At 41.8% G+C, this 14,776-nt stretch overlaps 1 protein-coding gene across 2 annotated transcripts in view; it reads right to left on the minus strand.

Annotated features, from left to right (window-relative positions):
* Nucleotides 1-14,776, minus strand: part of LOC141091492 (probable ATP-dependent RNA helicase DDX60) — a 361,948-nt gene that overhangs the window by 199,692 nt on the left and 147,480 nt on the right. For both annotated transcript variants that reach the window (XM_073577118.1, XM_073577110.1), the window contains exons 11-13: nucleotides 7,786-7,950; nucleotides 5,291-5,396; nucleotides 5,079-5,194 (exon numbers count right to left, since the gene is read on the minus strand). In XM_073577118.1, the coding sequence (XP_073433219.1) occupies nucleotides 5,079-5,194; nucleotides 5,291-5,396; nucleotides 7,786-7,950 (387 nt within the window). The remainder of the gene's footprint in view (nucleotides 1-5,078; nucleotides 5,195-5,290; nucleotides 5,397-7,785; nucleotides 7,951-14,776) is intronic.

Raw genomic sequence — 14,776 nt, forward strand, 5'->3', positions numbered from 1 at the left:
GGGCAAAGCACCCCCTACTCAGTAAAGACATGTGCAGGTACTGTGACAACAGCAGGCAGGAAAGCTACTGACTACCAAATTGATTTCTTAGACAGACAATTCTGCCTTCCACTACCTACAATCATCGAGTGTAACCAGATCCCAGACAATAGATCTGAAATATCTATGCCAGATGTGGCAATCCATCACGCTCACTTGAAACGCATAGCACACCTTATACCGGAACTCGACCATCAGGCAAAGATAATACTGCTGTTGTGAATAGATATCCTACAGGTTCATAAAGTGAGAAGTCATATCAATGGACTCCACAATGCTCCCTATGCCCAAAAGCTAGACCTAGGATGGGTCATAATAGGAAACGTATGCTTGGGACACATCCACACCCCATCTTCTGTGACAAGCATGTTAACAAATACATTGGAAAAGGACGCCCATCTCTGTTTCAACCTTGCAACAATGAGTTCCATGTCAATGAACTACCACACAGCATCCAACTACCCAACCATTTAATAGACTTTACTCATAAAAGCAGTATGGTGTCAGGAAGCTATGAGGATCAGTTGGGGTGCACAGTCTTCCAGAGAACTAAGCAAGACAACCAAGTAGCAATGTCGGTAGAGGACAAGTTGTTCTTAGAGGTAATTGACAAGGGACTTGCAAAAGATGAGACCAACAGCTGGGTCGCACCTCTTCCCTTCAGAACCCACAGACCACGTCTACTGAACAACAGAAATGAAGCATTAAAACGTTTCTCTTCTCTCAAACATAATGTGCAAAGGAAACCGGGGATGAAAGATCACTTTTTCTCCTTCATGTCAAAGATTTTTGAGAACTGCCATGCAGAACTAGCTCTCACTCTAAAAGACTCTGAAGAATGTTGTTTCCTATCCATGCAGCCACGGACGAAGTGGCAATCTTCTAGGCCTAATCGGGAGATTGGTGACCTTGTCCTTGTGAAAGACTGCCAAGTCCACTGGAACCAGTGGCCACTTGGTCTAGTGACCTCAACATTCCCGAGTAAGGATGGCAACATCAGCAAAGTTGAACTGAGGATTGCCAAAGGGAATGAGCTTAAGACATTCTTCAGACGAGTAAGTGAACTGGTCCTATTGTTGTTTTCTGAGAAAAAGGACAGTGACATCCGTTTGATGCCAGACGGGGAGTGTTCTGTCTCCAACATCTGATTTATAATCCTTGATTATCTGCTTGTTAATATTTTCAGTGTTTCTGGCTCCCTCTAGTGACCAGAGTCATAACCGCAGTGCTATTGTGTTATTTTACTTTCAATTTGATACTTGTATTTTTCCCTCCGTTGCAATGCATTCAAGTTTTGCAGTGCATTCTGATAGCTTTTTGCAAAGGATTATGGTACTTTCCCTCCAGTTCTCCATTTTCCTTCAGCCTGCATTCAGGAAGCATCTCATTTCTCTTCTCCCCTTGTGATAGCATCGCTGTTATGTATTTATGCTTCCTGTATCTAATTCCTGTCTCATATTAGCCTGGTTAATTAGTCCTTCCCCTGGTTAGCTATTAGTGCAGATGTTGATTTATAATGTACTAGCTGAAGAGCCCGGTGTTACCTGGGCATAGTAACCAACTGTGGTTAGTTATAACAAATTATAATGATTATATTGCACATAAAAACATTTCACATCATATATTCAACACTACAGATTTGCAACACAAATTAACTAAACAATTACACAAGTAATGATAGTATTTTATTTTCAACTCATTCAAGAGCCTTTTGATAAACAACATTTTTGGTTTTTCCTTTCGGTGCAAAGATGAACAGATTTTTGGCAGTTCCAACTCTTGAACAGACCACATAAAGTTGACCATGAGAAAAGCATGGAGATTGCAAATCGATCCCTACTACTTTCAAGGACTGTCCCTGAGCATTATTAATGGACATTACAAATAGCAGTTGAACTGGAAACTGGAGGCGTTTAAAATAAAAAAACAAAACAGATGGAATGAGTGGAATTCTTGGAATGAAAATGTCCTCTCCTTTGGCACATCTTGTTTCTGAGCTGTGTATCTAACCCTATCCTGTGTGATAATGTCTGCTGAGCTGTGTACCTAATCGATACCACCATAGAAATAGTAAGAATAATAGGCAAAATTGTTTGGTGAATTGGAATGCGCGGGGTTAAAATTTTGCCTCAGAACATAGCCTATGACGCTCTTGGGGTCTAGATGTGTGACTGTGCAAAATTTTGTGGCTGTAGCTGCGACGGTGCAGATGCCAATCCCAGACATACACACATACATACATACAAACATACACACATTGAGCTTTGTATATTAGATTATGTATATATGAATTTCTGATGTACCCCGTACTGACTGATTGTATATATTATGTTTTGCTTGCAGTTTCACCGTGCATCAATATACCATCACGTTCAATAAAGCACAGATTCAACTACAGTCTCCTTATTGGACTCGGGTATAGCGGTTTAGCTGCCTGTATAGCTACATGAATTCTGCTTCATTTAGTGAGGTCAAAACACTCAATAAATGTATAACCTCTTTTACCTACCCATGTGCTTTATAATCCCCTTCTTATAAGTTTTGCTCACTATTTTAGAAACTTGGTAAGAACTGAAAATAGAAAAAACTTGCACATCTTTCTGCAAAGTAAACATGTGCAAAATGTTTTCTTCAACCATAAACCTGGAACAGATGACTAGATGAATTCTCTCCTCTCCATAGTTTTTAATCAAGTGATTTTACATTTCTCTATAAACCAGCAAGCTTTTTTTTAGCAATATATTGAAAGCATTTGTTATATATTTTATTTGTTTAATGTACAATCCCCACTGTTACATGTATTTAATTTATTAGCTCCTCTTCAGCCCCCTGCAGCTATTCTTGTGGTCTGAACTTCTTGTGATCCTGAACTTCCTGCCAGCTCTTTTTCGGTGCCATTACACAACATTTCCCAGAAGGCAGTGCACTCTGGCTTTCCTGCCAGAACTGTATCGGTCCAACAGTTCACTCATTCCTACTGTCATTACCCATCCACTTTATCTACAAACACCATCCTGAGACTCCTATTCAGTCTCAATATGGACACATTACTGCCCACTTGATATCTCCCTCCTAACACTGTCATGAGACTTTCTTGCAGTCAGTCATGTTACAGGTGCAGACAATGGCACCACTCAGGATTAGTACACTGTAGGAGAGCAAGATTTCATATAATCTATTAATTTATAATAATGAAAACTAGTCCTGTGAAGCACTCAGCACCATACCCTCGGCCCAAAGTCAGAGCAAAACTTTAAAGGCATTTAAAATTATGAAAATTCTTCATTACACATTGGCTTTTCAATGTGTTAATATTATCTGTAAGTCTGGAAAAACCCTTTACAACTTGGTTTTTATTAACTTCTATAAAATAGACTATATGAAAAATGTCTAAACAGCATGCCATATAGAGATGAGTGAATTTATTCGAGTGGAATTGATGTCATGGTTAGGACATGGTTAATGTCTTGTTCTCACAGAGTTAACTTTTGCCGGCCTCTCTTTGGATCTGGGAGGGGTATTTATACTCACTCCAGACTAGGATTCCCTGTCAGCTATACTGTTATTCTGGCTGGCTGTCTGACCCCCCTGGTGTGCGTGTATACGGCATTGCTTGTTTGATTCCTGTGTATGACCCGGTCTGTCCCCTCACTCAGTTCTCTGTCTCACGTTTTGGTATTATTGTCTTCTCCGGGTCTGACATCCTGGCTTGTCTATTGTTACTCCGTTACAGTTTGTCCCTATTGTACCGTCCATGGCCATTCTGGTTTTCTGATCTATTGCTACGTCCTGACTATTCGCTCTGTCTATCCCTTTGGTACTGTCCTGCTATCTCGTGCTTTGACCCGGCTTGATCTCGTTTACATTCCTGTCTATGCCCCTTGGTAACTTGTCCCGTAATTACCTTTCTAGGAGTTTCCCTGCATTTCCTAGCTCTGTGGAGCTTAGGTCACGCCCCCAGCAGTCACGTGCTTCAGGTCCTGATAGTCTGAAGCACGCATTGTCACCGCTGCTGCCCCGCTCCACAGGTATCTTTGAGCACTGTTTTTGTACTCAGGACACGCGCACTGGCTCAGTGAGCAAGTGCAGTGCGGTGTTCCTGACAATTGAATATTACAAAAATCCACATTCTCCATTTGCCGAACCATACAAAGCCATCCAAAAGTTAAAAAACAAAAAATACTTACACTCACCTTACGACTCCTCACCTCTATGCCCCTTCCCCCCACTTTGAATTGTCCTTTGTCCAGTACTCAGCGTATTTTCTTATTACCACCAGTGAGCTTTGAATCCCAGCACCTCTTCACACTAGTTCGGGACTTCTGGTTCTGATGAGGCCTTGGACTTTTTTGCAGGTGCGTTCCCAAGGTCACGACACCAGTTTTGACAACATAACTTTGTGACTTTAAGTGCGATTGTGAGTAGGCATAGGAATTCAGGGCTCGGTGGCGGTGATAATAATATGCACCGATGATCAGACAGATGACGGTACAGAGCAGAGGGACCGGAGAGGTGAACGGTAAGGTGTTCACAAGTACTTTTTTTGTCTTTTATTTTATGTTTATTATATTTTGGGGTGTGGAGAGAACCCAGATCATAATAAGGTACAATCATTTAGCAGAGAATAATTTCACTGTGAATTGAATTTTCATGGAAAATCCACGCGATTTGGCAAATTTGAATTTTGTTACATCTGCTCATCTCAAATTCCATATCTATAGCATCCCACGAGTAAAGAAAAAAAACATTTGAAAGCGCTCCAATGCAACCAAAAAGTTCTCGGCCCCAAAAAACGATCTTTGTATAAAGTACATTTAATATTGCACTAGAGACTTTAATGTAACATGTAGCCAAATAAAAAGGCTGTTAAAATTGGAATGAAAAATACTGGAAAAATGGTGCAAAATAGTCAAAAACCATGTCCGGTGGGTGAATTTTGATGTCAAGATTGCTCAACAATCTTTCTGACTGGAATTATACAATAGAATCTTCAATAGATTGAATTTTTCTCTTGTATTGAGAGCAATAAAAAGGTTTACCTTCACGTTCACACTTTGTTCTGTCATAGTCATCACTTAGAGGGCGGTGTACATGCCAGTGCCAAAGTTCATCATACATTTCTGTGTTTTTCAAGATGGGAATTCGTGGATCATCACTAAATAATAAAACAATTACCGCAAGTAAAAGAAATGTATTTCAAATCTGTTATGAAAGGGAGTAGCCCAAGTCATCTGTCGATAAATCTGTATACCTGCTTAGTACCGGGAGTTGCTTGATCAGATCTCCAGCATAATCCTCAATGACTTCAGACCGTATCGGTATCAAACCAACAGGGAGAACTTCTTTTCCTATGACTTCTGAAAATAAAACGACAGAAATAAATATTGTTGCCTGGTCTTATGATGTCAGTGACTTACTATATGTAATGCATCCTTTATATACGCTGCTTAGCTAAATCAGGACACCTCCTTTGAAAGTAAGATTTTAACCAATATCTCATTGAATACAAGAAAAATTTTCAAAATTTTCATAAAACTGAGTTTCATAGGACATAATTTTAAAACATAACATAAAAGTAAGGTTAATAATCTAACCGTTCATTATAAAATCTTCAGTTTCACTCAAATTAGTTGATGTAAAATATGAATACACCCCAGATCAAAAACAACAATTTTGTATGACCTCCATAATTTTTTAATACTAGAGGTTGGGATCGCCCTAACTGGGTAAACCTTAGCGCTGGTGGGATGGCTTTTACGCTTTTTTTTATTAAATCAAAAACAAGAAAACTAAAAAAAGAGATTGCTGAACAGAACGCAAATATAAAAAACAATAATGGTACGTATTCAGGAACAGAAAAACACTTCACTTTGACACATAAGGGGGATTTACCTGATTATGCTTTTTTAGGATAGAAAAAGTCAAACATCTAATTCGTGGGGGAAACTGGCAAAAATCATTAGCCCGGAGAGAGGCTTTTTGGATCCTCCACCTAAATACTACATTTACGAGAGGTATGATAAGATATTATAAGAATTACTTAGCAACATTATCAATTTGTTGGCAGTCTTGCTTGTTTTGTTTTTTTTTTTTCTTTTGCTGTTTTGATCATGCAATGTATTTTTTCCATCACAGTACTGATATAATTGAAATATCTTTGGAACCACACACACCTTTTGCTTGCATAATGCAATTATTATCCATTGACAGTGATTAGTTATGGCTATATATATAGCCAGGTCTTTATATCTGTAACCCATCCCATGACTAAGGGCACCGTGTGTGCCAGAAACACGACAGATGTTATTTTTAACGGGTTTTTCTTTGAATGGATTGCAAATAAAATGAACTTTCAAATGATCTTGATGGCAGTGCTTGATTATGTTCCTCACCCCCCCTCCAACTTTCTATAGTAAAAGGGATTGTCCATTTTCAGAAAAGTTTTTCACATAAGCTCATGTAGGGAAGGTGACCTGACGGACGGACGGACTAGTCAGAGTGAAGAAAGATAGGTTTGCACAGTGTAGGTAGGAGACAGTGATTACAGTGGGGAAACAACTAGGAAAGTGTAGTGGACGTGCAGTACCTTGGGATGACCATTAGATGGCAGGGTGGAGTGTGAGCAAAGGACTTTACAGCAGCTTAGGGCTTTAGAAACCGTTGGTCATGGGGGGCGTGGTGACAGTTAGAGTGACAGTTTCAAGGAACCGGGGGAGTTATAAATACTGAGGGAGGGTTCCAGAAAGGTCCAGTCCCCAGGGGGAGCTCAAGTGACAGGAGGACTACGACAGTCTGTGCACTCTGAGGAGAATCCAGACCAGGGGGACTGAGGAGAGAGGACGTCAGGGGGGTGGTCCTGACAGGAAAGGACCGCAGTTGAGACGAGGTACTGGGTGTAAGACACCGTATGTGACACGACGACTGAGCAGTAGAAGCGCTGTTGGTTAATGGGCCTAAGGCGGCCACAGTGACGGAACTGTCAGGAGCGTCGACAGTAAAGGAGGGGACGGTGTGTGCAGACACGTCTCCAGTGTACGGTGTGAGAAGCGGCTCTGGAAACGGAGGGCCGCGAGGTGTGCCGTCAGTCGGACGGCAAGTGAAGAAATAAACTTGGACCTGTTGCACCCAGAATCTGCCTCCATCGTGTCTCTGTTGTCATCTCTGCGCGGTATAAAAGTAGGACCACCCCCCCCAGCTCGGCACCCCACCACCGACACTACACTCAGTTAGTAGTAAAAAAAAATAAAATAAAAATCAAACTGTGCTTTACCTACCCTTCCCAGGTCCAGTGATAAGTCTCCAGTGCTGCTTCCGCTGTTGGTTGTTGTCTGCAGCACGGACATCATGTCAACAGTGCTTCTGACAACTGAGCTCAGCAGCTCTGCCAGCGTAGAAGGCATAAGCCACCGTGGTCACTGACTACAGCGACATTGACTGACTACAGCTCTGTCAATGGGACATCAGTGCTGCAGACACCAACAGACATGGGAGCACCAGCTGAGACTCAGCGCTGGACCTGGGCAGCGTAAGTGAAGCTCAGATTGATTTTTTTTTTTGCTACTAGCAGAGCTTATATGATAAACTTTTGTGAAAGAGGACAACCCCTTTAACTCTACAAATTAACATATTACATTTTAAAACTTGAGGCAATGCCACATATCCCACTGCTACACATTGATATATTTATGGTAAACAATATAGATAACATAAAATAATAACATGAAAATATTATAAATATATTCTTACCCTGCACAGATGAATCGTGCGAAAGAAAAAATGTTGCTGTCTTTCGGAGTACATAGGACAGAAAATCTTCACTATCATGGACTGAAATGCCTACAGAGGCTTTTATACTCCCCCAGAGGCTTTCATACAATTGATTTAATTTATTACCGTATTCACATATAAATTCTGCAAGAAAACAGTAAATGAGACAGTGAAAGACCTATTTACAATGCAAGTTTTTTCCAGTTTGAATAATGCCTTGCCTTTTTGCAAAGCTGCAAAGTGCATTGGTTCTGGACCTTTACATGCCCAAGTATTCAAGCCGCCAGCTTTCAGTCATGGGGTTGCAGAGAGCAGCGACAGTCACCGGTTGTAATACCACTCACTATACTGTAAAGCAGTGGCTGTAAGCATGCCCTGTCACTTTGACAGATGGCTCTGCACTAAATCTGTGCAGTGTAAGCTGTCAATCAAGTGTGGGGCATGCTTACAGCTACTGCTTACAGTATAGTGAGCGGTGTTGTGAGCAGTGAATGCAGCTTATGACTGAAAGCTGGCAGCAACCTGGAGGAAATAATTTCATTTTATTTTGGCAACCAGACTTTCAGCAAGGCAGCTGGACAACATTTTAGCACAATTAACCTGCATATGAACCCTATGTCTGCAAGTAAATAACATTTTGCAGTCTGTCAGGTTCTCTTTATTTTGTAGCAATTTTTCAGTGTGGATTGCTGTACCCTAAAGATTAGCAAAACTATTAGATGCAATTTGAATTCATGACAATTTTTTAGGAATTTTCTCATATGAGTTTGTGCACAGCTGGGTCACATTGCATACCACAGCCAATCAGGAAGAGCATCATAGATCATAGCCTAAACAAAAGCAGAGGCAGGGGATGCAGCAGCCTTTTTGTGTTGAAACTGGATATTGAAAAGAGGCTACAGCACACAGCTTTGCCATTGAGACAGTGAAAGAAAACTATAAAATGCTGAAAGAGCTGTATAGAATATGTGATAGCACAGCAGTGAAGAATGGTGTTACTTTGACATTACTAAGGCTGTGTTTGCATTAACCCCTTAGTGACCATCAATACGTCTTTTACTGACCTCGACCTGACATATCAGACAGTAGCATCCCCAACTGGTGAAAATGTGGCAGCAGTCGACTGTATACTATAGCTGTGTTACCCAACTCCAGTACTCAAGGCTCACCAGCAGGCCATGTTTTCATGACTTCCTTAGTACTGACATCTTGCTGTATCAGTATTGATTGGTTTTGACACTAACAATGTTTTTTAACCCCTTAGATGCTGCTGCCAAAAGTGACAATGGCATCTAAATGGTTAACAGAGTGTGGGGGCTCTTTCTTTAACCCCATCGGCATCCTGAGATCATGATTGTGAGGTCATGGTGTTTGCCATGGCAATTCACAGCCAAATAATGGCTGCAGAATCTGCCGGCAACAGTAGCCTGTTCAGAAGTTAGCAACATATAGGTGGTAAAAATGACATTTTTCCTTCCTGTTATGCCACTTTGTATTAATTCCTGAAAAGCACCTGAAGGGTTAATAAACTACCTGACATCAGTTTTGAATACGCTGAGGGATGCAGTTTTTAAAATGGTCTCACTTTTGAGGATTCTACTAGATATACGTCCGCCAAAGTCACTTTAAAACTGGATAGGTTCCTAAAAAAGTAAGTTTTGTAAATTTCCTTGAAAAAATGAAAAATTGCTGCTACAGTTTTAAACCTTCTAGCATCCTAACAAAATTAAAGGATATTTTGAAAATGATGCTGATGTAAAGCAGGCATGAGGTAAATGTTATTTAATGACAACTTTATGTGGTGTGACTGTTTGAATTAAAGGGATAATCATTCAAAGTATGAAAATTGCAAATTTTTAGAATTTTTTGACACATTTCTGATATTTTTATGAATAAATTCTGAAAATATTGAAATAAATTTACTATTAAGATAAAGTACAATGTGTCACAAAAAATCTGAAAATCAATGACATCTGTTGATGCATTCTAGAGTTATTACTACATAAAGTGACACTGGTCAGATTTCAAAAATTTCATCTGGTCACTAAGGGGTTGCTTGAAAATTATTACTTCTAGAGGTAGTGTAAGGCCACATGCACACATCCAGTATATGGTGAGGTTTTTTACCCCAGTATGTGTAAGCCAAAACCAGGATTGGGTGAAAAATGGAGAAGTGGTGTAAATGTTTCTATTTTGCTTTATGTTATGATTGAGTCACCGAAGGAGGAAAAAACAAAAATACAAGCTAAGTCCAGAAAACCGGAGAGGTTGGTAGCTATCGGATTGCAGACCCCTGATCCTATCCACAACAACTAACAGTAGCCGTGGGGGGTTCCTACGATGCCCTAGACCCCTCGATCACAGCCGGAGAACTAAATAGTCCTAAAGAAAGAAAGGGGAAATCTAAACTGCCCCAGAGCAGACCCCAAAGCAATAGGCAGCCCCCAACATATAATGACGGTGAAGCGAGATGAAAACACTAACACAGATAGAAAGATAGGTTGAGCAAACGATGGGGCCCAAGCTAACTAAAAAGGACAGGATAGAAAAGCTGCTGTCTGCAATCCGTAAAAAACTCTACCAAAAAATGTCCCAACCGTCTGATAGGAAAAACAGGCCCTAAAGTCGCTAGGACTTCAAAAAGACTATATCAGCACTCAGGTAAATTCTGAAGACAGAGCAAAGAGACAAACTGATCAGAGACAAAAATGGAACTCAGCACACCCCCGACCGGGGATGGCTGAACTCCAAAAAACAAGGAAAACAAAACTAATAAGTTCAATAGCAGAGCAAAAACTTATCTTTGGGAAGCAGGAATCAGACTGGTCTCCAAGAATCCAGCAGAGAAGTCACCAGCGACTCAGAAGGGCGTCGGCTGCCTTATATCCAGTCAGAATTTCCTGTTACCCAGTCATCATCTACCAGATCAGGTGTTTGGTAATCAGCCTCTCTACCTTCCTTCACCAGAAGAAGGAGTTCATCAGACATCGACGGTGAAGGGGAAAATGAACTCACAACAGTACCTCCCCCTTGAGGAGGGTCACCGAACCCTCATCCACGCCACCAGGGTGATCAGGATGGGCCCAATGAAAGGCATGAACCAATCTTTCGGCATGAATATTGGATGCAGGGACCCAAGAATTATCCTCCTGGCCATAACCCTTCCATTTAACCAAATACTGGAGTCTCCGTCTAGCCAGGCGAGAATTCAGTATCTTCTCAACCTCATATTCCACATGACCTTCAACCAATACCGGGTCAGGAGGTGCCACCACAGGAACTACTGGCTCAACAAACCTCTTTAACAGAGACTTATGAAACACGTTATGGATCTTAAATGTAACAGGAAGAGCCAATCAAAAAGAGACTGGATTAAGAATCTCCAAAATCTTGTAAGGTCCAATAAATCTAGGTTTAAACTTTGGAGAAGCCACCTTCATAGCGATATTCTTTGATGACAACCAAACCATATCACCCACCTTAAACTGGGGACCAATGGTCCTATGCCACTTGGAAAACCGCTGGGCCTTTTCCTGGGAGAGAGACAACTTATCCACCACTTGGTCCCAGATCTGGTGCATTCTCTCCACCACAGTGTCAACACCTGGGCAGGCAGAAGGCTCCACCTGCCCTGAAGAGAATCGAGGATGAAACCCAAAGTTACAAAAAAAAAGGTGACATCAAAGTGGCAGAACTAGCTCTATTATTTAAAGCAAATTCGGCCAAGGTCAAAAATGAAACCCAATCATCCTGATCAGCAGAAATAAAACATCTCAAATACGACTCCAAAGTCTCGTTTGTTCTCTCCGTCTGCCCATTGGTCTGAGGGTGAAACGCAGAGGAGAAGGACAACTGAATTCCCAGCTTGGAACAGAAAGTCCTCCAAAATCTAGACACAAACTGAACTCCTCTGTCAGATACAATGTTCTCAGGAATCCCGTGCAAGCGAACCACCTGTTGCAAAAATAAGGGCACCAACTCTGAGGAAGATGGCAACTTAGGGAGTAGTACAAGATGGACCATCTTAGAGAATCTATCACAAATCACCCAAATAACAGTCATTCTCTGAGAGACAGGCATATCAGAGATAAAATCCATTGAAATATGGGTCCATGGCCGACTGGGCACCGGCAAAGGCATCAACAACCCACTAGAGCGAGAACAAGGTTTAAACCGAGAGCAAGTCCCACAGGACTGCACAAAATTCCTGACATCACGAGACAAGGCGGGCCACCAAAAAGACCGACTCACCAAATCTCTAGTACCAAAAATACCTGGATGACCAGCCAATGCAGAGCAATGAACTTCAGACATCACTCTCTTCCTCCACTGGTCAGGAACATACAATTTTCCAATGGGACAACGCTCAGGTTTGTCCTCCTGAAACTCTTCCAGAGCACGTCTCAAATCGGGCGAGATGGCAGAAAGAACTACCCCCTCACCTAAGATGGTAGCAGGCTTGGTCACAACAGGAGAATCAGTAAAGAAACTCCTGGAGAGGGCGTCTGCCTTGACATTCTCAGTGCCCGGAAGAAAAGAGACCACAAAATCAAAACGTGTGAAAAACAAGGCCCACCTAGCCTGTCTAGGATTCAAGCATTTAGCCGACTCCAGGTAAATCAAATTCTTGTGGTCAGTAAGGACCACGACTTGATGTTTAGCTCCCTCCAACCAATGTCTCCACTCCTCAAATGCCCATTTCATGGCTAACAGTTCCCGATTCCCCACATCATAGTTACGTTCGGATGGGGAGAACTTTCGGTAAAAGAAAGCACAGGGATTCATTTTAGATGTTACAGGATCTTTTTGGGACAAAACAGCTCCTGCACCAATCTCAGAAGAGTCCACCTCTACCTGAAACGGGAGTGAGACATCAGGTTGCCGCAAAACCGGAGCAGAAGTGAACCTTCGCTTCAGCTCCTGAAAGGAAGAAACAGCCTCTGGAGACCAATTCAGCACATCAGCACCCTTCTTAGTCAAATCAGTCAATGGTTTAGCAATACCAGAAAAATTAGCTATAAATTTACGATAAAAATTAGCAAAACCCAAAAACTTCTGGAGGGCCTTCAAAGAAGTGGGCTGAACCCAATTATAAATGGCCTGTACCTTGGCCGGGTCCATTTCAATAGTTGACGGAGACAAAATAAATCCCAAAAATGAAATCCTCTGTACCCCAAAAAGGCATTTCGATCCCTTGACATACAGGGAATTCTCCCTCAAAATCCGGAACACAGTCCGAACATGTTCCACATGAGTCCCAATCCTTGGAAAAGATCAAAATATCATCCAGATAGATTATCAAAAATTTATCCACCAAGTCTCGGAAAATATCATTCATGAAGCACTGGAAGACAGAAGGGGCATTAGTGAGCCCAAAAGGCATCACCAAGTACTCAAAATGTCCCTCCGGAGTATTAAACGCCGTCTTCCATTCATCCCCATGCTTAATGCGAAAAAGATTATACGCCCCCTGAGGTCAAGCTTTGTAAACCAGCAAGCACCTTTAACTCTGGAGAATAGATCAGAAATCAGGGGTAACGGATACTGATATTTAACAGTAATTTTGTTGAGGGAACGATAGTCAATACAAGGCCTTAATGACCCATCTTTCTTAGCCACGAAACAAACCCAGCACCTAAGGGTGAAGAGGATGGTCTAATATGACCCTTCTCCAACGACTCCTTAATATAGAATCGCATAGCCTCGTGCTCGGGTACAGATAAATTGAAAAGTCGACCCTTGGGAAATTTACACCCAGGGCTCAGCTCAATTGCACAGTCATAACTCCTATGAGGAGGCAAAGACGCAGACTCATTCTCACTAAATACATCATAATAATCAGTCAAATAGTCAGGAACATCATGCGACTGGGGAGAGGTGGAGAAAACAGGAGCATCACTAAGGGCACACCGACAACCCCAACTCACCACAGACACAGATTTCCAATCCAAAACTGGATTATGGATTTGCAACCAGGGAAACCCCAGAACAATGGTATCATGCAAATTATGCAAAACCAAAAATCTGCAATTCTCTTGATGGTCTGGGGCAACCGGCATTACCACCTGGGTCCAAAACTGAGGTTTATTCTTCACCAAAGGAGGAGCATCAATACGCCTCAAAGGGATAGGCATCCACAGAGGTGTCATAGGAAATCCACAACGTTTAGCAAAATCCAAGTCCATCAGGTTCAGAGCTGCTCCCGAATCCACAACAGCCTTAGCGGAAAATGTGGACAGGGAGCAGATCAGAGTAATTGCCAGAAGAAACTTAGGTTGAACACCACCCACAGCAAATGTGTGTGCAAAAAGTTTCTCTCGTTTAGGGCAGACAGAAATAATATGCGAGGCATCACCACAGAAGAAACACAGCTTATTACGCCTTCTGAACGCCTGACATTGCGTCCTAGACAAAACTCTATCACATTGCATAGGTTCAGACATTTGTTCAACAGGTGGCAACACCTCTCGTGCGGTTTTGCGTTCACACAAACGCCGATCAACCTGAATGGCTAATGACATAGAATCGTCAAGACCAGAGGGAACAGGAAATCCCACCATAGTATCTTTTATGGTTTCTGACAAACCCTTCCAAAAGAGAGCTGCCAAGGCACCATCATTCCAGGTAGTAAGGACCACCCACTTTCGGAATTTTTGACAGTACAACTCTGCAGAATCCCGACCCTGGCTCAATGCCAACAGGGCCTTTTCAGCCTGATCAATAGCATTAGGTTCATCATACAACAACCCCAAGGCTTGAAAAAATGCATTCACATTAGTAAGAATAGGATCATCAGGTTTCAAAGAAAACGCCCAGTCCTGGGGATCACCGCGCAGCAAAGAGATGACAATTTTAACCTGCTACGCGGAGCTCCCCGACGAGTTAGGCTTTAAGGCAAAAAATAATTTACAATTATTCTTAAAATTCAAAAACACATCAGGAGTAGGGATCTTTGGTTCAGCAGCATGTG

Source organism: Dendrobates tinctorius, unplaced genomic scaffold (genome assembly GCF_039654945.1).
Source record: "Dendrobates tinctorius isolate UK_male_01 unplaced genomic scaffold, ASM3965494v1 ptg000008l, whole genome shotgun sequence".
In the NCBI taxonomy this organism is placed as follows: domain Eukaryota; kingdom Metazoa; phylum Chordata; class Amphibia; order Anura; family Dendrobatidae; genus Dendrobates; species Dendrobates tinctorius.